Source organism: Seriola aureovittata, chromosome 16, assembly GCF_021018895.1.
Source record: "Seriola aureovittata isolate HTS-2021-v1 ecotype China chromosome 16, ASM2101889v1, whole genome shotgun sequence".
In the NCBI taxonomy this organism is placed as follows: Eukaryota; Metazoa; Chordata; class Actinopteri; order Carangiformes; family Carangidae; genus Seriola; species Seriola aureovittata.
The window spans coordinates 10,796,223-10,819,632 of NC_079379.1; the positions used below are offsets into that span (position 1 = coordinate 10,796,223).

General features: G+C 40.6%; 3 protein-coding genes and 1 non-coding gene across 7 annotated transcripts in view; all 4 read left to right on the plus strand.

Moving 5' to 3' along the window:
• ash1l (ash1 (absent, small, or homeotic)-like (Drosophila)) overlaps nucleotides 1-13,297 on the plus strand; it is a 29,648-nt gene extending 16,351 nt beyond the window's left edge. For 2 of the 3 annotated variants that reach the window (XM_056398777.1, XM_056398776.1), the window contains exons 13-27: nucleotides 1,854-1,962; nucleotides 2,102-2,251; nucleotides 2,752-2,819; nucleotides 3,211-3,377; nucleotides 3,543-3,695; nucleotides 4,345-4,399; nucleotides 4,791-4,923; nucleotides 6,397-6,669; nucleotides 7,017-7,103; nucleotides 7,205-7,295; nucleotides 7,762-7,900; nucleotides 8,045-8,217; nucleotides 8,466-8,632; nucleotides 9,234-9,720; nucleotides 10,842-13,297. In XM_056398777.1, coding sequence (XP_056254752.1) covers nucleotides 1,854-1,962; nucleotides 2,102-2,251; nucleotides 2,752-2,819; nucleotides 3,211-3,377; nucleotides 3,543-3,695; nucleotides 4,345-4,399; nucleotides 4,791-4,923; nucleotides 6,397-6,669; nucleotides 7,017-7,103; nucleotides 7,205-7,295; nucleotides 7,762-7,900; nucleotides 8,045-8,217; nucleotides 8,466-8,632; nucleotides 9,234-9,720; nucleotides 10,842-10,933 — 2,344 coding nt within the window. In that variant the 3' untranslated portion in view covers nucleotides 10,934-13,297. The remainder of the gene's footprint in view (nucleotides 1-1,853; nucleotides 1,963-2,101; nucleotides 2,252-2,751; nucleotides 2,820-3,210; nucleotides 3,378-3,542; nucleotides 3,696-4,344; nucleotides 4,400-4,790; nucleotides 4,924-6,396; nucleotides 6,670-7,016; nucleotides 7,104-7,204; nucleotides 7,296-7,761; nucleotides 7,901-8,044; nucleotides 8,218-8,465; nucleotides 8,633-9,233; nucleotides 9,721-10,841) is intronic. The other variant, XM_056398779.1, reaches the window with a different exon arrangement.
• Nucleotides 13,298-14,044: 747 nt separating this feature from the next.
• On the plus strand, nucleotides 14,045-19,423 carry lrrc71 (leucine rich repeat containing 71). 2 transcript variants are annotated; one of them, XM_056399764.1, is made up of 17 exons: nucleotides 14,045-14,430; nucleotides 15,131-15,169; nucleotides 15,247-15,384; nucleotides 15,579-15,686; nucleotides 16,075-16,150; nucleotides 16,255-16,329; nucleotides 16,533-16,601; nucleotides 16,708-16,867; nucleotides 16,955-17,038; nucleotides 17,179-17,253; nucleotides 17,684-17,797; nucleotides 17,892-17,955; nucleotides 18,051-18,124; nucleotides 18,223-18,249; nucleotides 18,365-18,473; nucleotides 18,896-18,987; nucleotides 19,220-19,423. In XM_056399764.1, exons 1-17 carry the CDS (start codon nucleotides 14,364-14,366, stop codon nucleotides 19,334-19,336), a joined length of 1,488 nt encoding a protein of 495 aa, XP_056255739.1. In that variant the 5' UTR covers nucleotides 14,045-14,363; the 3' UTR covers nucleotides 19,337-19,423. The 2 variants fall into 2 exon arrangements, with proteins under 2 accessions (XP_056255739.1, XP_056255738.1); XM_056399763.1 differs by having other exon boundaries at nucleotides 14,154-14,430; nucleotides 18,362-18,473.
• Nucleotides 19,424-20,801: 1,378 nt separating this feature from the next.
• Nucleotides 20,802-23,368, plus strand: rps27.1 (ribosomal protein S27, isoform 1). Its single transcript, XM_056399765.1, has 4 exons — nucleotides 20,802-20,897; nucleotides 21,546-21,654; nucleotides 21,748-21,858; nucleotides 23,136-23,368. The coding sequence occupies exons 1-4, from the start codon at nucleotides 20,892-20,894 to the stop codon at nucleotides 23,162-23,164; spliced, it is 255 nt and encodes an 84-aa protein (XP_056255740.1). The 5' UTR covers nucleotides 20,802-20,891; the 3' UTR covers nucleotides 23,165-23,368.
• LOC130184441 (small nucleolar RNA SNORA35) lies at nucleotides 22,712-22,841 on the plus strand. The gene has a single exon (XR_008830008.1). It is a non-coding gene; the product is annotated as a small nucleolar RNA SNORA35 (small nucleolar RNA).
• Nucleotides 23,369-23,410: the final 42 nt, after the last annotated feature.

The window sequence follows — 23,410 nt, forward strand, 5'->3', positions numbered from 1 at the left end:
CAAGGCCATCCAAGCCACAAAAAGTTGTGCTACACCTATTTTATTTTTGGCACCTTACTCATGCTGTCAGAGAACGGGGGTTACTTTTTAACCACGTGCTATAAGTCCTGTGTACTTATTATAAATGTTTTTATTTTAATGCATGTAAATGTGGCCTTATTGGTTTCGGTGTTAGATTCCCTTATTGTGGCAGAAGTTCTTGGCTATATTTAGAAGCTTTTTGAAGTTGTGTGGATTTATAAGAGCTGTACAGTTAAACCACTCTAACCTAGGACACGGATAAGTAGTCACTGTGAATATTAGGAAATATTGTGTTGTCCTAGTTTGGGTACCTTACACGAGCTCTAAAAGGGACACGTGTAGCAGGTGCATGTCTTTGTAAATGAGAAAGCTCTGCCTGGAAACCCCAACCTTATTAATGTGGTTGTGTGGTGGTAATCTGATGAGATCACCTCAGTCACACTCTGCCAGTGTTCAGAGACCTAAATGGCTTAAAGGCCTTGCACCACGCCAAAACAATTCACTGGTTTCCTGAGGGATTGTTCTCACAGCATGGCTAAATCCACTGCAATCAGAGACCTGGCTGAACAGGCCTCTCTGTGCCTGACTTTACTTTGTGAAACCTACTTGGTTTTACGCTACTTTTACTTCTTACTAGTTTGCCGGTGTATGGTGATTCTGCACCATGTATCACCACAGTTTAACCCTCAGAGGATTTGATTGTGGACAGCGAACGACCTTGAGAGACTCAACTATCAAACTGTACCCTCTGGCCTCAAGCATAGACCAGCTCATAATGTAGGACACTGGTCTGTGTATGTGTAAATCCACGTGTGTGTGTGTAATGTAGAGTGGCTGGGCTGAAATAAAAGACTCCACAAGGATAGAGGATTTTCAGCACAAAGCCTGACGAGTCATCCATCTTGTCACAGAAGAGAGATTACATGCACCCGGGCCTTAGATACAGCTGTAGTGCCTGAAGACAATGCGCTGAACCAGCTTTTTACCCCTATAGAAGGAATAAATTATCAAGTGGCTGGCAAACAGAATAGTGCGCTTTATTCTTAGAAGAATGGCGAATGGCTGGAGCACTGCTTCGTTTGGAAAGGAGGAAAATAGGGATTACAACGTGTTGAGCAGTTGCCAAATAGAGCAAATTACACCGGGACAGTCCTTCTCAGTTTTATTCCAATTTTAAAATGCTTTTAATTTAATTGTCTTTCTAACATCAATATTTAAACATTACGTTTAAAGTAAAGACTGGAACTTGAAAACCTGACTTTGTGGAGAGGATGTAAGTTATTTTTATGCCTTTTATATGCGACTCTCCAGTCTGTTTCAGATGTAGACAGTGTATGACTTCTGATCCTCAGCTCAGGATTGGACCCAGGGATAAACACTCAGAATAACAGACTAAAATGTAGCTTTACAGCAAATATTGTGCTCTCCATTGATCATTGTCAGAATCTTCCTCTGTGGACCAGAAAGCCGGACCTGAAAATGACAATATGTTTCATTAATTTTGTTGTGAGCTGAACTAGCATGTGTTCTGGTGCCTGTTACATAATAGCTGAACCAGTTAGGAGAAGTGATTATGTGTTGGTTGGTAACATTTCCCACCAGTATATAATAAATAAGCTTGTATATGAAGTTTTATTTTTGAACTATTTTTCTTAAAGTGACTGTAAGACTCAGCAGCCTCCTTGACAGGTCAGAACACACTTTGACTGAGAAGAGGAATATCTTGAAATAGCTCTCTAAATATTTAGTTTCCTTTAACTTCAAATGACCATACACATAGTAGTTTATTGTAATTAATTATGTTTTGTTTTTTTATGACTCTTCTGTCTTAGGTCGGTGAATGGGGTGTACAGAATTGGTCTCTTTGCTCTGAAGGACATCACCAGCGGCACTGAGCTCACCTATGACTACAACTTCCATTCCTTCAACACCGAAGAGCAGGTGAAGCACCAGCGCCCATTTTCTCCTCTTCATGGAATAACATTTTGTTGAGAGCTATAATCACAGCTGCTCCAAATTTAGCAAGACCCTTTTTTCACTTTCTACAACTCAGTGATTTTACTTTCTCTCTGCTCTACAGCAAGTCTGCAAGTGCGGCTCAGAGAGCTGCCGGGGCATCATCGGAGGGAAAAGCCAACGTATTAACGGGCTACCTGGGAAGACGGGAGGGACTCGGCGGCTGGGTCGGCTTAAGGAGAAGAGGAAGTCAAAACACCAGCTCAAGAAACGAGTGAGTGATGACTGTGCATAAAAATATTGAGAACTTGTCTTGGTATCAGGTCACTTGTAGTTCCGATTGTGACACAAAAGCAACCTTTTATAGCGAAATTTCCTCAGAAAAACAGTCCTTAATGGTTGCTTCTAATATCTTATTGTTATCTGTTGTTGTTATCTGGTTAATAAAAGATTAGTCTAAGTCTAGCACTGTCTTGTTAAAAATCAGGTGCAGTGTGTATGTAGGGCATGAATGTGTCTGTGTCTCAGAGGTACCAGTAGTGGGCCACAAGGTGTCTAAAAAAGTAACTCAGAATATCTTTAAGGGTATACTTTTGAATTAGGGCCTGAATCTCATGACCTAAAATTGATATCATGGTATATTTTAAACATAGGCTTTCAGTAATACACATGGTGGTTTTGGGTATGAAGTCTGAAAAGAGGTTATGAAAGAAATCAGCGAAGGGGTGTCATTAAGATCGGTGCATACTTCAATACAACTTTCTTTAACTACAGGAAGAGGAGTCGAGTGACAGCAACAAGTTTTACCCTCATCTCATGAAGCCCATGTCCAACAGAGAGAGGTAAACACACACACAAACTAACATGCAAGCAAAACATAAGAGAAACACAACTCATGTTTTGTACATGTGATTATTGTCATGTTTAGTTTGTATTCCTTTTCTGTAAACCTTGTACAAATGAACACACTGGAAACCCTTACTCAAATGTACAGGGATGGAGCAAATTATAATACTGATTATAGTATTATAACAAACAGATCTTTTTTGTCATTTCTTTTGCAATTTTTGCCCCCCCATCTCAGCACTTCCTTAATAGAATGGTAATATTAAAATTATTTAAGAACATCCATCAGAGAGCAAACTACATTTGACATGTCAGGCGTGAGTTGATGTTGCCACCCACAGACACAAGCTGTCTTCACACTCCTGTCCTCTCTCCCTCAATCACCAGAAACTTTGTGCTGAAGCACCGAGTGTTTCTCCTGAGGAACTGGGAGAAGATGAGGGAGAAACAGGAGCTGCTGAAGAGAGAGGGTGAGAGAGAGAGGGACGCCAGCAGCCTGTCCATCTATACACGCTGGGGAGGAGTCATCCGTGACGATGGCAACATTAAGTCAGGTGAGAGTTTTAGTGGCTACTATTGAAATGTTCAGTGATAGACGCGTTAGCTAAGGCAGCAATGCTACGCACACCTTGCTGGGCATGTAACTGAAATGTATGTGATCAGAAGTGAAGTAAATTTGTGTAAAAACGTGACGTGCAATGTTCATCCCTGGTTTCCAGATGTGTTCCTGACGCAGTTCTCGGCCCTGCAGACGTCACGGTCGGTTCGTACTCGGAGACTCGCCGCTGCTGAGGAAAACACAGAAGTCACACGCACTGCTCGTCTTGCACACATCTTCAAGGAGATTTGTGACATGATCACCAGCTACAAGGGTTAGTTTCTTTTGTGGAGAAATATACAGTACGTACTTACACTGGTGCACGGACAGACAAGAAATTCTCACTGTGTCCGTTTTTTTTTTTCTTTCTTTTTTTTTTATCCTCTATATGAAGTTTCACGTTTGTTTCATATCCTTCACTCAGTCACTGGCATGCACAAACCCGCACACACACTCAACACACATATAGTCCAGAACAGGAGACAGACAAGTGACGATCACTAGTCTAGTGTTGAAGCTTTGAACCTTTGTTGATCATTCTGACTGTAACTGGAAGTTGATTAAGCTAACAGTGTTGGTATAATACCTAAAATGAGAAAAGTAATTTTGTTGTATTAATTGGAAAGAGCCAGACAATAATTCAGTTATTGCTGGTTTTAATCACAGTACTGCCGCATAACAATTTGTTTATGTGACCCATAATGTAAAGTAAATCTTTAGTGTTAATAGAGCTGAACTTGTACCCTCCCTGCCTACCTATTAAATATCTTCATTAACATGACCCTTAGGCTGACCTGAGGTCTGAGCAGGCCTGTTAAACACATCCGTCAGTGCTTCCATGCTAATGTTTAATATTCAGTGAACGATAAGGCTCTGTAATTAAAAAATGATGACATGAATGTTACTCTTTTGCATTAACTCAGATTCAGCTGGCCAAACACTTGCTGCTCCGCTGGTGAACCTTCCATCGCGGAAGAGGTAAGAGTGCAAACCCGCATGTCGCCTGGCTCATTCAGAATGTTTCACTGTTTTCCAGACAGCAGAGTTAATGTGTTATCTGCTCTATCAGTGTACAACACCCACATAGTGTAACAGTTTATCTTCTGCCACGCATTTGAGCCGTGACAGCCTGTGCTTTGATTCTTGTCCAGTATTCATAGTAATCACTTTGTGTCAAAAAAAATAACAGCTCATTGTTTTTCTTTCTATTTGCTTCATGGCACTAACACTCTCATGCTATCTGCAGACACATGGACTTATTCTTAGTTTTGCTGATGCTCAGATGTATTTAATTTTGAAATGTTATTTTTTTTAGTGTGAGCAAACCAGATTTGCGGAGACTAACCCTGTTGTTTTTGTGTGCCATCAGGAACAGCCAGTACTACGAGAAGGTGTCCGACCCTCTGGACCTGAGCACCATCGAGAAGCAAATCCTCACCGGCCACTACAAGACCGTTGAAGCGTTTGATACAGACATGCTCAAAGTTTTCCGCAATGCTGAGGTAGGCAGGTGTTTCAACCATTAACGATGCCCTGCTATTTACAATGAGAACTGCAGAAGGAGCATTTGTCTGTATTCATACATAATTTAATAGTTCCATCAGTGAACACCACATGTTGCTGGCAGGTGAAGAGTATTTTAGAGAAGTTTTTTTTTTTCTTTTAACTCACTTTGTACTCTCATTTACTGCTCTCTCTCTCTCTCGTGCTCTCAGCTTGTTTCCACACTCACTCTCTTTCTCTTTATTTCGCTCTTTAACATTCAATAAACACCAACAACAAATGTCAACACTTCATCGTTATATCAATACTAGCTGCATCCTTTGCTTCATTGTTCTGTGAAGTGACACAAGTTGGATTTTCCATTTGCCAACTGTTTTTACTTAATCAGTGATATTAAGCCTTGCAAGCAGCACCTTGAACCATAACAAAGGACTTCCTTCAGAGCAGAGATGTTTTTTGTTTTTTTTACACCTGGAGCTGTTGTTCAGGAACAAGAGTTAGTCACAGGTTCCTCTGGTCAGAACTCAGATTTAGATCTAAAGTTCCCCAAGAGGTTCTTGGTCCCATGGGGAAGTCAAGTAGAAACTCTTAGCTGGTAATGAAGGATAAACAACTACTAAGTTAGATTTGATTTTTAATGAATTTGTTCAGCAATTGAAAAATATTTTATTTGTAAACTACATGCTCAACCGGTGTTGCAGATCTGTCTGTTTTTATGGCAACAATCATTAGAAAGACTAGTATGATGATTGCATAGAGGCCAAGGCTGCTGCAGAATCCAGCTGTCATCATCATTCACTCCTGAGTATGATCCCAGATTCTTAGAGCCCAATCAATATCAAAAAGCCTCATCAAAATGATAATTTAAGCTGTTACTGTGCAGCTCCAACACATTCTTCCTCCCACTCAATGTCTGCTTTCCTCTCTTCTCTCACGCACAAAAACCTCCCAAATGGGATATAACTTGACGACTCCTGATCCTCTGTGCACACGTTGCAAGTCCTTTGATTTACATTTGTATAGCGTAGCAGTTTAAACAAGTGCCACTTGAAACCTCTCAGAGGAGCTTACTCTTCCAGTCAGAGAAGCTTGAAGTGGATGTCTAAATTAGATTCACCCTTTGGTCCCAAGGCCCTTTTTCGCAGAATGAAAAAAGCGTGAGGGGGATGTGGTTTATTGTTGAATTAGGAGCTACAGGGTGTTGCATTGTAGTATGAAATTTTGTCAGCTGCAAAGGCAGATTTGAGTGCATCTTTCATCTTTGCCCATAGCTCTGCAGGCTGGTGACCTTGAAGTCTTGTCTAAGTGACTGAAGAATGAGGGTGTAATTCTGGGGTCAAATGTTCATTCTTCTGCCTTAGATATGATTTATGTCATCTCTCTATGCTGATTGTGAGGTCTTGTTGTCCTTGTGCCGTTTTTTGCAAACAAATAAAGCAGCTGCACTCATGACTGTCTTGTTCTCTCATCAGAAATATTACGGCAGGAAGTCATCAGTAGGCAGGGACGTGTGTCGGTTGCGGAAAGCCTACTACAGCGCTCGTCACGAAGCCGCTGTCCAGATTGATGAGATCGTGGGCGAGACCGCCAGCGAGGCCGACAGCTCGGATTCGCTGGAGCGGGACCATGGCCACCACCACCACGGAGGAGGGCCGGGGTCCCACGACAAGGACGACGACGTTATCCGTTGCATCTGTGGAATGTACAAGGACGAAGGTCTGATGATCCAGTGTGAAAAATGCATGGTAAGAAGCAAAGTGTCAGACACACAGCTAAAAACAGCTGGTGAAAAAATTTATATTTTGTACTTGTTTATTTTCCATCATTTCTGTTTTTCTTACTATGTGAAAGGTTGCTCCTGTTTAAGTTAGTGCATTTGGACACCTAAATTGTCAAGGAGATTTTCCAAAGCATTCACTCCTTTGTGTATATTTTCTGTAATTTTTAGACAAAGAAAACAAGGATCATTAAAAAATATTGATGGCGCAACCACAGTTGTGAATCACTAGTTCTGAGGGGCAGTTGGGCAGTAAATCAAGTCAGCTACCCATTTTTTGCATTCAGGTGATTGAACAGTTTTCTGTTATTCTAGGTGTGGCAGCACTTTGACTGTATGCGGCTGGAGACCGAGGTGGAGCACTACCTGTGTGAGCAGTGTGAGCCTCGGCCTATAGACAGGGTACGTCTATCCTGTCAAAAACACCCATGGATACTGAACTTAATGTTTTCTGTTTTACCAACTTCTTCTAATCTCACTTTCATGTGTTGTTGTCACTATAGGAAGTTCCCATGATACCCCAGCCCAGCTACGCCCAGGCAGGCTCTGTGTACTACATCTGCCTCCTTAGAGATGACCTGCTGTTACATCAAGGTATAGAAACAGTAGAAACCAGTGCAGTGGGTTCGGTCGCTCTAATTTTAGATCAGTTTAACAGCCCTTGAAAATCTTGTTTTTGCTGCAGTTGTGCACAGTTGTACAAACAGGACAACCTGACATCACTGCTGATGTGGTGATAGGTGCAACAGAGCACACCTATGACCACTGTATCTGTGTCTGTATATTATAGCAGTGGTGTGTGATTTTTAGCCTCTCGTTCATAGTATGTCGCTTGAACCTGAAGTTTTCATGAAAAACAATAGTCCACTTAGTGTATCCCAGTGTTAAAGTGAATGTAATGCAAAATTGTGTTTGCTCTGCGATCATGTTGCCTTTAAATTTGACCCTGTCCACAATTTGGACGAAGACATGTCAAAGTGTTAAACAGTTAATTTCTTTTGAAATTTCCCACTGTAGACAACTGACCTGCCACTGCTTTCTGTGTGTGTGTTGTGTGCAGGCGATTGTGTGTATTTGATGAGAGACAGCAGACGCACACCTGAGGGTCAGCCTGTCAGACAGTCTTACCGTCTCCTATCTCACATCAACCGGGATAAACTCGACATTTTCCGAATTGAAAAACTCTGGAAGAACGAAAAGTAAGTTCAACAGGATGATGTACCAACGATATCTGGTAGTGAGAGAAGTTGTAGGTAAAGTTGTAATGGCTTGTGATAGTCAACTGTTTGTAAAGTTGTGTCACTGTGTGTCATATTCTGACCCTATCCACTCAAACTCTTAAGGGGTGAGAGGTTTGCCTTTGGCCACCACTACTTCCGTCCTCATGAGACACACCATTCTCCATCACGGCGGTTCTACCAGAACGAGTTATTCCGCATGCCACTCTACGAGATCATCCCCCTGGAGGCAGTGGTGGGAACCTGCTGTGTCCTTGATCTCTACACTTACTGCAAGGGTGAGTGAAAAACACAATAAAAAACCTACTTGCCAGGTCCCCCGTGTGAATGAGTGTAATTATGAATAAAAAGTAGGACAGTGCTGATAAATGAAGGTTAACTATGCCATTATGTCTTATATCTCAATTTGACAGGCTTTAACCAACACGCAGCAGAACAAATCTACGGGCCTTTGCTCTTCAAATATTTTATAAAGACATAAATTCCAGCAGTTCTTGGCTAATGCAAAATCCTTTTCTTCATACAGGGCGGCCGAAGGGTGTGAAAGAGCAAGATGTGTACATCTGTGATTACCGCTTGGACAAGTCGGCTCATCTGTTCTACAAGATCCATCGTAACCGCTACCCAGTGTGCACCAAGCCATATGCCTTCAACCATTTCCCCAAGCGACTCACTCCCAAAAGAGACTTCTCGGTGAGAGTGACGGGGGTCCTAACAGGGTGGGGCTGCAGCACTGGGATCTATTACTGATTTCTATAACATTGAAAGATATTTTAAGAGTGGAGATAATATTACAGCTCCTGGGCATCTTATCTTGCTCACGGTGTATAGGCTACCAGCAGCACAATCACAGGTGAAGATGGGGCTCGATGATGGAAAACCACGCCAGTTTATTGTTATATCTCTAAACCACATAGTAAGAACCTGAAGGGAAATGCAAACGAAAAACCTGTGCTGTATTTCTGGCAGTGGTGTTAGCATTTTGCCAATTTGTTGGACTACTTATGCCCAATGTAAATTATAATGCTAACAGACTTGAAAAGAGATCCTAGCATCCCATGCAGCTTTAACTAAACCACTACACTGCAAAGCTGTGTTAAAAAGGTTCAGGTCTGTGTCAGAAAGCTTAGATTAAAACTGACTTTCCAAAACTTGTGATTTCTGAACTGTGTCTCGTTGATGTCATTGTTTGTTTACAAACCTTAATTATCTGAAACCTAAGTAAGCCACATGAAATGTTGAAAAGTATTTGCAAACGTTATTTGAACCGGGTCTTATTTTGACATTTTTGCAGCCTCATTATGTTCCCGACAACTACAAGAGGAACGGGGGCCGCTCGGCATGGAAGAGTGAACGACCCAAAGGAGCTGGAGGGTGCGAGGACGATGGCTCTTCCTGCGACCGGGGTGATGACTTCCCGCCCGAGGTGGAAGATGGTAGAGGAGTGGAGGACGACATGGACATGGCTCCGGAGGATCCCGAACTTCTCTCAGCGAAGCCCAGAAGAACAGAGCAGGAAGGGGAAGGAGATGAGGATGAAGATGAGGAGGAGGAGGAAGAGGAAGGGCAGGAAGCTGAGGAGCGTAAAGACCTGGAAGAGGGTTCCACTGAGAGGATAGGAGAGATGCTTGAACTCCCATCCTCCTCAGCATCCTCGCCGTTACACCACCCAGTGCTGGGCAGGAGGGAGGCCCAGAGGGATCGACTCAATAAAATCCTGCTAGATCTGCTGCACAGAACGCCCAGCAAGAATGGTGAGGGACCGGGAACAAAGCAGGGGGGTAGGTCAACAAATAAATGAGGGTTAAAGTTTCAGATCATATGCTGTGACACATCGTTTAAAAATGTTTTATAATACATTTTATGTACCTTTTCTGAATGGGTAAGTTTGAAGTTTGTGCAAGAAACTGTCCATTAAAGGAAATGCTTTGTCCGAGTCCCTTCCTCCCATCTAGTGTTTCAGTCTGTTTTCATATGCTGACAGTATTACCCAAAAATATCTTAATCTGGACCAAATCTGTGGCTAATCTCAGTGTTCAAAGGATCCAGTAATATGCTGCTTTAAGACCAAAATCAGCAATGACTTGATCCTGCTAACGAGTGTTACTTGTGCAGCCAAAGCCTGACACAGGTTATCCAAACACACCAGTGAGCCACACTGCTGCACTGAGTGACGTTTTCCCTCATTACAGTTAAGAAACACAGTCACCATTTTTTTTGAGTCAATCCCACATACACCGTCCTGCTGCAAAAACTAGAGCACCTGAGTGTATTAATCCGCCACTGAACATAGTCCCAGCAAATTGACTATTTACTCCATATTTAATGCGCAGCCATTACAAGACATTATAGAATCTTTTTAGAAAATTAACTTTTTAAAGTTTTATATCTTCAGAAGGAATCAATGGGCTTTAATGCAACATGGCCCAAAACAGTCGTTTTTGGTCTTTTTATGTATTTTGTAAATAGTACGAAAGATATAGAATATCACCAGCCGTATCATTTAAACGTAGTGTAATCCTTTCATGGGCACCACCATGCTCTCTTCCAATCATAAAACAGCTGCAGGAAGTGCAGAGGAAGAGTTGCTGACACAGAATAGCAAATGAACAGATTGAGAAACAATTTGGCTTTTTATTTGTGGATGAAAAGCTGGAACGAAGAAGTATTCTTGAACCAAAATGACACTTGAACACATCTCTTAAAAGTCTAATAGGTGGTATCAGAGAGGTGAAACATTTTTGCAGTTTTGCAGGCTTACTGTTAGTAACCGTTAATGTTAGAAACATGGTTTCCAACTGTCTAAATTTTTGAAGCTTCATCATTTCTTTGATAAAACACTGTCAGCTGTTTCTATGCAAGTTTCTAATCCTGTCTTTCTCTATCTGTGTTACTCCAACAGCCATAGATGTCACTTATCTCTTGGAGGAGGGGGCTGGGCGGCGGCTACGGCGACGGACGCTCGGATTCGGTGATTTCGTTGGGAGGAAATAATGTCGCGACGTGCCTGTCAAGCACACTGCCTTTCACTTTGTGAGCACGGGGCAGAAAATGGAGAGAAAGCAAGAAGGGAAATGAGCATTGCTGGTTATCTGACCATTAAGGACCACAATGCATCCCTGGGGGCCTCTTCCAGTTTACCTCTTCCAAGACTGTCATCTCATCTCTGAGAGGGTGGAGGGGGTTTGGAAGCGCTGACTCATGGCAATTTCAGCTTTTCAAGAGTTCTCAAGGAGCACGAAGAGAGAGCTGACCCAGACTTCTTGCTTATTTAAGTAGTATGATGCAAAACCTGTTTTTTTTAATGAACATAGGAGAAGTAACCCATGCACTTAAATGCATTGAACATTACAGACATGGGTAGATGTATTCCGCTAGCAAGCATCAGAAATGAAACAAGTGGTACTGAATAGGGGTGGATAGAGGGGAGGAGTGGGTAGTCCTTTCAGTCAGTGGGAATGTGAATGCGAATGCTGGAGAATTGTTCCCCCTAGTGGGACCTAGCTGCAATGACAAAATGTAACAGATGAGAGAAGAACAGCGCTGGGACGGAGAGGGGAAATGGTATAGTAGAAATGTAAGTTGAGCGGTGTGCTCAGATGCTGCTCATGAGAAAGAGAGCATGGGTGGTGAACTGCACTTTTGGTACCATGGATATTGTGAAGCTCTGTGTAATGTATCTATAATGAAAACACACTAACACTCACAGTATTGGATGATGCAGTCTGAAAAAAAAAAAAAAAAAACGAGTTAAAAAGTCTATTATCTTTTCCCTGTTATACTGTAGTAACTCATTTAGGAACAGAAGAGGCCGGGGGTGTGTTTGTTTTTAGAGTAATGGGAGGGGGGGGGAGATTGAGTGTGCGCTTTTGTCAGTCAAAGTGTCTTGTTGAGGTTTTAATTCTTTATTTTGTTGTGAGGCAGCCAGCTTCGCCCCTCTTTTTTGAAGTAACATGATTCACCAGCTTAACTAAATCAGGCGTGCGGGGGGGACACTGGCTTTAACTGTAACGCCTTACACAGCCGTGCTCTCCGACTGCCTTGCGTGCGAGTGTGTGCGTGCGTACACACTTACTGTGTGTCTGTACTCTGCCAGATTTCTTGAAGATATACCTTTTTAAAAAAAAATTTAAAAAAAATTAAGGGCTCGATGGCAATTAACAGTTTTAAGAAAACTATGGAAAACAATACTTAACATGAAATGTATCGTGATGGTCATATTTTCTTATATTCTGTCAGACGGGTGGGGCGGTGTATACTGTATATTGGGAGGGGAAGGGACTTAGGATTTTTTTTGTCTTTAGACTATGTTCCTGGTTGCCATGGAGAATGTTTTAAAGGAAATAGGAAATGTGATATTTGATGAGATTTCTTTTTTTTCCCCAAATGCCTCTGCTAAAAAGGGACAGCCTGCAATGTCCCAGTGCGGTAAACTGACAGAGATGAGACGAGAATGAGACACTGACGGAGGGAGAGAGGGGACGGGAAGCTGTACAGTGCCAAGTTATGTAAATATATACACTTTACATTGAGGAGTGTCTCCAAAAGCAATATCTTGAAAATGGATTTTGTTTATTATTGTACTGTACAGGACTCAGCCCTAAATGTATTATGATTATTATAATAATGATAATATTATAATTTCTTCCGTTTGTATTACTATAATGAAGACACTTAAGCTCGGAGGAAAATGATTTTTTTAATGTCCAGAAAATCTCACCGTAATTGTCCTGACGACATAAAAACTTTAGCTGAGTTTTTGTTGCCTATAAATGAAATTCATCTATGTACTGCATGAGCGAGAAGAATGTCAAACGGACACAGAAGGCATTGGGACATGACAGTGACTCAGCAACGACACCTTTGTCACTGAATATTGTTAATAATATTACTTTTAAGGAGAAATGTACTCCTTGTCTTTTGCTGCAAAGTGTTGAACACTAAAAAAACAAACCAACATAAAAATGTTATGATATTTTTAAACGGTGACAGAAACAAAGGTAAAGCTGTCAACCCAATATCATGTTATTATTTTTGTTTTTCTTTCAAATAGGAAATGGTTCCGTTTTGTGATAGCAGTCATTGTATGATGCTTGTACTTGTATTTGTGTGGTTTGTGTGATTCGTTTAGTTCTTTTTAGACAATCACAAAATAAGATGCAAGCATTGTAAATGGCAGACTGGCGGACATTTTGTGATGTGTACAGTTTGTCAAAAAAAACTTCTTCCACTCGTTAAAAGTTTGTAATTATGATTCTTAAGTCATGAAAAATGCTGTTGGTTTTTACTTTTTGTTTTATATTTGTTTTTTTGTTTGTTTGTTTTTTTAATAAAAAGCACTACATTATTGTGAATACACATGATGTTGTTATGCTTTGAATAATCTTAAGGTAGTGGAGAAAATATACAAAAATCTACATGTCCAACTTGTGTGTTGGCTCTCTGCTAGTTTTATTGGTGATGTAGCTGAGAATAATCAGAGAAAAGTTTAACTTTATTCATATCCTTAAATTAATTAGCATTATGACATGTATACTGTACATGTTCTTGTTCATGTTTAAGACATGAAGCTGGTATGACCAAAGACAGTGGACTCTGTAGAGTGAAACATTATGCAGGAATGGAAAGAGTGTTGCTAATGTGATAATACTGGTAAGAGCCTAGAGGGATTCTCAAATGATAACTTGATAATCAGACTGCATTGCCATATAGTTTTCCACTTAACTGTTACTGATGAAAAACTCATGGATATGGAATTTCAGAAAGGTTCAACTATTATAGCATTAGCAGTGTAATGTGCAAAAATGAAAATCTATGCATTTCAACTGTTTTAGCACAAATGCCTCTTAAGAATCTTACAATTTATTGATGAATGATGAATAATGGCGAATTTATCTAACAGAGCCTCTGGAATAGAAAAAAACCTTCCCCTCCAGCATCACCCAACCTTTTTGTCTTCAGAAAGAAATTAGAATCATTAAAATCAACAATTAACATGGATTCTAAATAAGCCACAATACATCTTTATATTCATAATATTTTGGATAAACGAGCTGCTTTTCATGGTCATCTTCACTTGCCTCAGCTCCTAACGGGTCAATTGAATACTCTCGCGATATTTCAGAACTTGCATCCTGATAAGTGTCACTTGAAAGGTTGATGTTCCGTCTCAGCACTAGCATCTTACAAAGTCCCATCAACTACTTAAGTACTACTAATAAATTAACTACTATTTAAATTTCTTACCGATGTGAAAGAAGACAAGGAATGGGGACTGTCACTTCCAGTCAAGTCTCGCGTTGAACTCATAGGTTGGACTCAAGGTTGCCATAGTTACGCCAGTGACGCTCAGTCAGTGGTTCATTTTAGCCAGCGGCTGTAGCTGACTCATCTGATGAGTTGAATTTAACTTTCCCACACAACAATGTCGAGAAAGAAACACGTAAAAGACAAAACGGAGAAGGCGAACGCCGAGGACGAGAAAAATACCGGTTAGACAATCAGTCTTTCATCAATATGTTAATCAAAGACAGCTACGTAGCTCCTGCAGTGTTAGCGCGTAGCTAGCTGCCATTAATTAATCAATTAATTTGAGTTAAACTGCATTTTATATTTTGTAGGTTTTTGATAATATACTAGTAGTAGTAATACAACATTAGTATTGTAGTAGTAATTGTATAGCTTGCAATTTCTATTAAGTTAGTGATTTCTATTTTGACAGTTTAAATAGTTGTTTAATACCTTGGTGGAGAAATTCTCTGCATTCAGTGTCTTACTTAATTGTACTTAATGTGTCAAAAGTAAAGGTATGGATTATGCAGAGTGGCCCATTTCAGAACAATGTATATTATATTATATTATAATTATGAATGCATTAATGCATCATGTTAATGTTGCTGCAGGTGCAGCTCATTTTAATCATTTTACATACTGCTGATTTAATTTCCAGGATCAAGGAAGTCTTAACCCAGAGGCACTGAAGCATTAACCCATTCATTAGCTTTAATGGTATCATTGTCACAGTGGATTTAAGTGATGAAATAACCATTCTCACTCACTTGATATTTTTGTTACAGCTATGATACGGTAGCCCTACCTCACGGTTCACTTTTGTTGTTTAGCTGTCCAAACTGTTAATAAAAAAGAGAAATTTTCAACAGGTATAATCTCTGGCCTTTCTGTTGTTTTTAGGACAGGCGCCAAATGAAACATCGCCTGCTCAAACCTTCGGTAAGTAACTTTATCGGGCCGTGTTTGATGACATCTTAGAATTACATTGTTAATGCTTTAAACCCACTATCCCACAGATGGATATCAGTGCTCAGGGAAAGTGGAGATTGACTTCCCTGGGCTTTGTGCTCTTCTGAACATAAAGGACATCCCAGCTGTCAGCACCAAGCAACCAGCCTCCTCCATCCTCACTGAAACTGAGGGAGGGGATGTGGGTAAATAACAGCTCTGTCTGATCTGAACAGCTTTGCATTAGAGGACATTAAAGAACTAGGAACATTCACTACACTGAAAATATCATTTATATATTGTACTGTATATATCATTATATAGGAAGTCTGAATGTACAATAATTGTCCTTTTTCTTTACTCTCAGCTTCACTTATAATTAACATAATTGTACCTTCAGAGAACAGGCAGTCCCAGAAAAATGCTGTATCTTTCTGGTCTAAATCCTGCCTCCAAGTGGAGCTGGAGAATGAAGATCCCCTGAGCGCCAAAAGCATGACAGTTTCTGGTAAGAACCAAACACCACAGAGGGATGTTCATAACCATATTTCACTTTGTTTTGACATTAGAATTTTTCACTTTTTACAGTCTGAACAGTCTGCAACCAACAATGTATTTAATATTAGAATATAATATATACTGTCGCCCATAAAGTTGGAATAATTTTGTTTTCAGACACAATCCTGTGTTTATTCCTATTTAAATGCATCAGTTATTACTTTTGACCAGGTGCAATGATTACATTATGTGTCCCAATTACCCAGGTGAAATTAAATAAATCACATTGTCACAATCATTTCATGGAAAAAGGAAAAAAATATTTTATTCCAACTTTATGAGCAACAGTGTATATATATATATATATATATATTTATACATATCTTAAATATTCTCAGGATGGAAGGTAGATGAGCCGACTACCAGAGTGCTACAGAAGATCCTTCCCTCCTTGAGCCAGCTACAGAACCTTCAGTAAGTAATGAGCTACTGCAGAGAGATGTACTCATGTTACATGGAACAGGGTTACAGCTCTCACTGTTTTGTTCCTGTTTGTTTGTGTAATCACTGTATTGCAGGTTTTGGCAGGCGGGACTGACAGATCAAATGGTAATCTCCCTCATGAACACAATATCACTGTGCTCCAACCTCAGGTGAGCGGATTCTATTGTCATTCACACTGTGAGTCTTTGTTTTGTAGCTCTCTGCATCACAGTGGGTATGAATGAATCTGGGCTGAAGAATGGGACACTAAATTTAAGAGAAAATAGCTAGAGAGAACGCCACGGTATGTTGAACATTATCAGCCAAACACTGAGGGTAAGTGATCCATCCCCTCCTCTTTGCTCTTTGTTAGGGTTGTGAAGTTAGAGGGTAACCCTCTTCCAGAGAAGAGTTACCACCATCTTCTCTCTGAAGACAGCATGTAAGTCACCAAGCAGTTACACATTTCACATAGTTGTACAGAACTTTAGCTTCAGTTTAGAGGCACAAACATGCCCGATTTCATTGTGCGTGTTTCTTTGGTCAAGCCTCACACACTTGTCCCTGCGAAATAACCGGATGGGAGATGAGAGCGCTCGTCTGATTGGGGCCGCGCTCTCAACAAAAAGATCTTCTAACACAAACCTCTTGTCACTCAACCTGGCATTCAATTCAATCGGTGATGCAGGTGCTGCCCATATCGCACAGGTATAACCCAGAACTGACTCCATATTCACCCTATATGTTCCCCTCATGATCACTGACATGTGTTCTTCATCCTGTTCTGCCTCTCAGGGCTTGCGGTTGAATCGGGCTTTGCTCTTTCTCTCACTGTCCAACAATCAGATTGGAGACACAGGAGCTGCTCATCTGGCTGCGGTATCCATTTACATGAACAATTTTAACCTCAGAGATAATGCATTTAAATGAGCGGTTAAGTTGTTTTAAATTATATTCTCCTTAGTGCGTTATATTATCTAATTTAATAAACATCCACTGCTGACCACTTCCATTTGCAGATACTCAGTGACTTTGCTCTAACTCATGAAGAAGTTGTGGAGAGGAGGAAGCTGCTACTGGAAAAAGCGCAGTCTGTAAGTGTGTGGTAGTCTCCAACATTAATACCCATCCTACCTTAAAATGCACCCCCATCGCTAAATGCTAAAATCTTCTGTTGAAAACATGAATACTTACGGACACTACTCGCTTCACAAAAATACCCTCACTTCAAAATTCTCTAACTGGTTCTTACAAGTCTCCCCAATGAGAACTCTTCACAGTTACACAGTAACATAATGCTGTTGATTTTTTCAAGTAGTTTTTCAACAGTTTGAGCTACATAAAGGAAATCCCATTTGCTGCCATTGTATTGGTGGTTGTCAGAAATTTCAGAGACCTACATTTCAAACCGGAACAAATAGCAGCTCTCTATGACTAGATGTCACTCAGAGTGTGTGAGAAAATATGTTTATTTTTTTGTTTTTTCACATTGTGTAATTCTCTTAATTCTCGTTATATCTGCAGTCAACTCCAGCAGTCGATTCTGACCAAACACCTGCTGACCAACTTCCCTCAGTACCCAACAGCACTACTCTAAGCGTGAGCAAGGGGGAGAACAAAGGTACCTCCAAAAAAAAGGTAACATGTCAGCAATGGTGTGATTCCAATGTATTTGTTGTGCTGTGTTCTGTTTATTTTGTACTATAGACTCTTGGTGTCTGTTAAATTACAGGAAGCATCCAAAAAAGACGAGAAACCAGTCGCCAACAAAGAGAACCCAAAGTCGAACAAGAAATGTAATAGCTTCCGTCACAGATGAACACTTGTTCCATTATCCTCTGACAGCAGGGGTGTTTGTCTTTTCATGGCTGTCTCTTTAAATCTCTCCTAGCCTCTGATGTAAAGGCGCATCAGACTAAAGGTGGCAAGCCGGGGGGTAAAGAGAAACAACTAACTGCACAGGAGGTACCAGACACATGCACTCTGAATCTGGCTATAAGCATGCACAATACAGTAAATTACTTATAATAACTTCACTTGTTTTACTTAATTTATTTCTGCAGGACCAATCAAGTGCTGCCCTGAATGAGGTTTGTCTGATGCAGTTTTGTTTTGAGCTAAAATTTTATTCTTGATGATGACTGTGACTTGAACGTACAATGTTTTGCCATGCACTCGTTCACTCCTCTCCTCCTCCATCAGCAGGTAGAGTTGGTGGAGATAAGGAACCCCCTGCTGGAGCAGTCGCTGCAGCACAGGGACGGAGAGCTCTTTCTGCCTGGAAACACGACTCTCACCTCCCTCAACCTGACAGGTCAGTAACTGTGGTATGAAAGAAAAATCAAAGCCTAAAACAATTCACATCAAGGTGTTTCCAGCACAACTACAGTGAAATTTGATCACAGGAATATTTTCAACTGTGATTAATAATGTGGTGCATCAATTTTGATGTGAATTCCTCAGAATCAATTTGCAAAGGTTTCCTTCTCAAGACGCACTCATGTTTAGAGAACTGCTACATATTAAAAAATGCTTTTTTATTGTCATTTGTTTAGGAAAAAGTTAAAAATGGGAGATTTATTTATAGGCCACATTAGCTTCATGAACTCCTTTTTCATTAAGGTGTTTTGTACAAGCTGGTTGATCAGCTACTTCCTGCAAAAAAAAATAATGAAACCTTATGAAGACTTTTAAAGATTTAAATAAAATTGTTATGTTGGTTATGTGTTTATGTAGGAAACAGAATCACAGAGAAGTCGCTGCCTCTGTTCCTGACGTCACTGGAGATGCAGGGTGAGGGAGGAGGCCTGCTGCGTCTCTGTATGCAGGTGTGTTTTAACACTGTCTGAATATGGTGACAATGCTTCATTTTAAATCAATTACTTTTTCCTTTACTTTTTATTTATTAAAGTAGAATTTATTTATTGTATTGGGATTTTAATTTATGCTCCCAGTGTATCAGTGATTTACCATAAATACATCAACTTTTGTGAGTGTTAACAGATGTGGATGAGTATAAACATAATTTGGATGATGATTTCTGATCTCTCTCTCTTTCAGAGAAACCGCTTCCCACCAGAGTGTGAGTCCTATATGAAGATAGAGGAACTGACAGCACTCAGACATCAGAGAAAAAAACGTTCTGAAGAGGCAGAAGAGGAGGGACAGGGGGCATAGTGCTGAGAGAAGTGACATCTGCAGGCTTATACTGTATACCTTTAATTTGTTATGTAATAATAAAATGCATATATTTTGTCTTGAGAATTAACAGTAACAGCCTTGTGGTGCATAAAGGCAGTGGCTGAACTAGAGATTTTAATGTGGAATGTGGCACATTAAATCCAGATGCCTGTTTACACATCCATTTTACTGCTTTGTTCTGCTTGTGGTCAGAAATGATGCCAAGGACAAAGACTGAGATAAGTATAAATGATCCAGTGCTATAATATCTCACAGTTACCAGCCAGTAAACAAGTAACTCTAACTCTCCTAGAAAAGTTGAATCAACGGCAACTGAACTTTGTCGTAGATACTTGAAGACGTTTCACTGCTCATCCAAGAGGCTTCTTCAGTTCTGACTGACTGGTAAGGAGACCAAGTGATGACAGCTGTCCAACAACCAGGAGCACTAATGAGTAATCGATGGCTTTGATAATGACCTCACAGAGGCGAAATACCTGGGTCTCCTCACCAGTCAGTCATGGCTATCCAAATTCTCTTAGACAGGATCTGGATGACTAAGACTCTTCACAGACAAGTAATACTCACTGATTTTTAAGTTTTTCAAGTTTTCTATTATAGAAAACTCATTGATATTTGTGTTTGGGACTGCTGCTCTGACAAAACAAGCAATTTGAATATATTGACTTGGGCTTCAGGGAAGAATAACGGGCATGTCTTCAGACAATTTATACACTGAACAATCAGTCAGTTAGAAGAAGAAAGAAAATAATTGTCTGATTTATTGATGAAGGTAATTGTTGGTTGCAGCAACCCATTCTCACTTGAAACAGAACAGTTAAAGCTATTTGATGTAACACAACTTCAAACCAAATGAGCAAAATCTAAACTAAAACAATGAAGGTCTCAAAACTAGATTTTGACTGGAGTCACAACATTGGATGATGACAGACCAATTAGAGTTGATATTGTACAAATTTTTAACAAATGTGTCATTAATCAGATTAGACAGATATGATATTCAGTTAGGGTTTTTAATCCTTCTTTGCCATGGGGCCCTCTAAGGAAATGAAATATGAAAATATTTTGTTTTAGGTCCAACTCCTAATATTTTGTCATAATTTAAGTGTATAAATATACACATTAAGACAGTATATTTATACAGTTTATATAGTCTAATCACTGGGAGTGATATAATGCATTTTGTCATTTGGGTGTATGTATGTAAAAGTTATATTTTATACTTCCAATGTATTTTCTTATTTGCATTTTATAGAAAAGACACAAAATATTAATGTTTTTTGTCAAAATAGTAATTGGCGTTGTGAATATTAGGACACTTGAGGTAGTTATCAACAATGCAAGGTAAATAAAAACGTAGCTTGTGTAAAGCCTATCTGTAGTGAACAGGGTGGAGTTTTGACCTCACCAATATGGCTGCCGTGCTTGTCTGAAAGTCGTCACATCCGGCCCGTGCTCAAAGGCACAACCGATATGAAGCCCTCGCTTCCGGTGAAGCCTCCTTTTCGGCAGCGGCTATTTCCTCGCCAACATGCCAGTGAGTATCCACAGGCCACTGTAAAATGACATTTTTACCATTTAGTCGAGTGTTGTAGAGCCACCACACGGCTCAACATTTACCTAAAAGACTAGCGACTGAACTGGAGTCAGTTTTAGAGGCTTTCGTTGAGTTTTGGTCCCAGTTTTTCCACAAATAATTGTGCACATTTGAGCGCATTGCGAGCGCGTTGTGACACAAGATGGCTGCGCGCACACCGCAAACATGGAGCCAGTTTAACGGGATATCTAAACGGGCTGATAACCTTAGCATTAGCAGTCAGGATTTTCTCTTGTTCGATGTTGTTAGGTGGATGTTTAGATTACTTTACCACTGGTTTACAAATATTTGAAGAGTCACCCGCGATTGCTGAAAATGCGCAGCCTGCGTTACCTAATCCAAATGTAGGCCAGCCGAGTAGCCTTAACGTGTAGCAGAACAAAACAGTGCTAACACAACATTTAACTGGTTTGCCTTGAAGCCCACTTCTACATTTAAACGACCACGATCCGGCCTTTTATCTTTTCTTTGGTATAACCTGCGTAAGCTGTCGTCTTAGATTTGACTGAGTATAGATGAGATTTTTCTGATCAGGTTCCCAAACGTTTCCTTCTGTTCATTTCCCCCTTTGTTTTCCCTCTAATGCAGCTCGCGAAAGACTTGTTGCACCCATCCCCTGAGGAGGAGAAGAGGAGGCACAAGAAGAAGCGTCTTGTTCAGAGTCCCAACTCTTACTTTATGGATGTGAAATGTCCAGGTACAGTTTTTCCTCGTGCAGATGAGATTAGCAGTTCTTTGGCCATGGTAAGTGTGAGTGTGGTAACTGGTGTCTTGTTTGTCTTTTTTCCAGGATGCTACAAGATCACGACGGTGTTCAGCCACGCTCAGACAGTTGTGCTGTGTGTGGGCTGTTCAACAGTCCTGTGTCAGCCCACTGGCGGCAAAGCACGTCTCACAGAGGGTCAGTATTATTCTGCAGTCTGCACGTTACAGGGGGCTCATACTAATGTAAAGAGATGAATTGTAGTCAGGTGCTTTTCATTGAATTGGAGGCGATATGCCCGTTTCTGTCAGTTGTTGGAAATACAGTATGAACCGTGAAACCCAAAACTTGTGCTCACCAATCTGTGCAATGGTCACATACTGTTGGAAGGTTTTGGTAAATGGGTACATGGGTAAATCTTCAGCCACAACTGAACCAAGAAAACGTTGGAACCCTCCAGAAGCGTGAAGTGGCATTTTGCCTTAAGTTTGCTCTCACACATCAGCACAGATGTATTTTGTGTTTTCACACCAAACCTAATTCTCCGCCCCAGACAAACAATAAATAACTGGTGTTTGAGGACCATCCTTTCACTAACTGGATTCAAACTGAATGCAGTTGGTATTGGAGCCAAGCATTAGGTTTTTCTCTTACCTGCACAGGACTCAAGTTTTCTGATTTCACTGTTATTTCATGTAGTGAGCTGGTTGGTGTGTGAAACTTCATCGTTCAGGAGCCTCACACTTCTATTGCATTGAACATCACCCACTATTTAATCCAATGTTCCATTTAATCAGGAGAAAATAAGAACAGGATTAAAATGTAGCACATAAAATCTGGATGCAACAATTTAGGGTCCTGATTGGTTGTTGCGTGTAGAGACGCTGGTTGAGAACAGAGTAATACTTTTCTTTAACCATTACTTTATCTCATCTGTCAGCATGACAGCTAACAGATTTATCTAACATAACACAAGATTTTTTGGGGGATATAACTGGTACTTTAGTCCCCAGCCCCCCAAAAATATATAAAATAGTGTATGTGACAATGACCGCACTGCCAAGTGACTGGACTTCCTCTATCATGGTCTTCCAATCTCATTCCAGTGCCAGATCAACCTCAGTTTGCAGAAGGGTTGAGCTAGACCACTGGCTCCCCCCTTTCGAAGGCTGAGAACAACATTTACTCTGTAGTTACTGTAACGTTCAGGTCAGATTGTTTAATCTCTGTAATTTAATTGTTTTCAGTTTTCTTGTAAAAACCTGGTGTTGCATTAGAGACTCCTTTCCATGCACAGTGAATATAAAGGAAGTTGGTCATGGGAAGAGATGTTGACCTAATCAGTCACATGATACAAAGTCTCGTATCAGCACTGTGTGGCACAATGGGAGTGTGCACCGCCTGCAGTATTTCTGTACTGTAAGGCTTCTCTTGTGTCAGCAGCGGTCTGACTGTTATTGTCTCTCCTCTGGCAGGGTGCTCATTCAGGAGGAAGCAGCACTAGCTGTTCTCCCCGGAGCTGAAGGGGAGAGGAGGGGATGGACCGGTTGATATCAGCGCCTTGACCCAGCGGTCTGATCTGACACGAGACCTGAAGACGAACTGGACAGCAGATGAACTGTTGTTCCATGTCCACAGATCGGTTGTTGCTGTAACTCCACCCTCCAACCCTGTCTCTCTTAATAAAATATTGTTTTGGCTAAAAGAACAGTTTGTGTGTGGTTACTTAACTGTTTTTGGATCTGTAAGA

What these genes read in the sequence shown, in the direction of transcription:
- lrrc71 (XM_056399763.1), top strand. Translation starts at nt 14,364, where the DNA reads ATGTCGAGAAAGAAACACGTAAAAGACAAAACGGAGAAGGCGAACGCC. An exon ending in CTTCTCTCTGAAGACAGCAT is followed by an intron (nt 16,602 to 16,707) that starts GTAAGTCACCAA and finishes TCTTTGGTCAAG; the next exon opens with CCTCACACACTTGTCCCTGC. An exon ending in AACAACTAACTGCACAGGAG is followed by an intron (nt 18,125 to 18,222) that starts GTACCAGACACA and finishes TTATTTCTGCAG; the next exon opens with GACCAATCAAGTGCTGCCCT.
- rps27.1 (XM_056399765.1), top strand. An exon ending in TATGGATGTGAAATGTCCAG is followed by an intron (nt 21,655 to 21,747) that starts GTACAGTTTTTC and finishes TCTTTTTTCCAG; the next exon opens with GATGCTACAAGATCACGACG. An exon ending in CAAAGCACGTCTCACAGAGG is followed by an intron (nt 21,859 to 23,135) that starts GTCAGTATTATT and finishes CTCCTCTGGCAG; the next exon opens with GGTGCTCATTCAGGAGGAAG.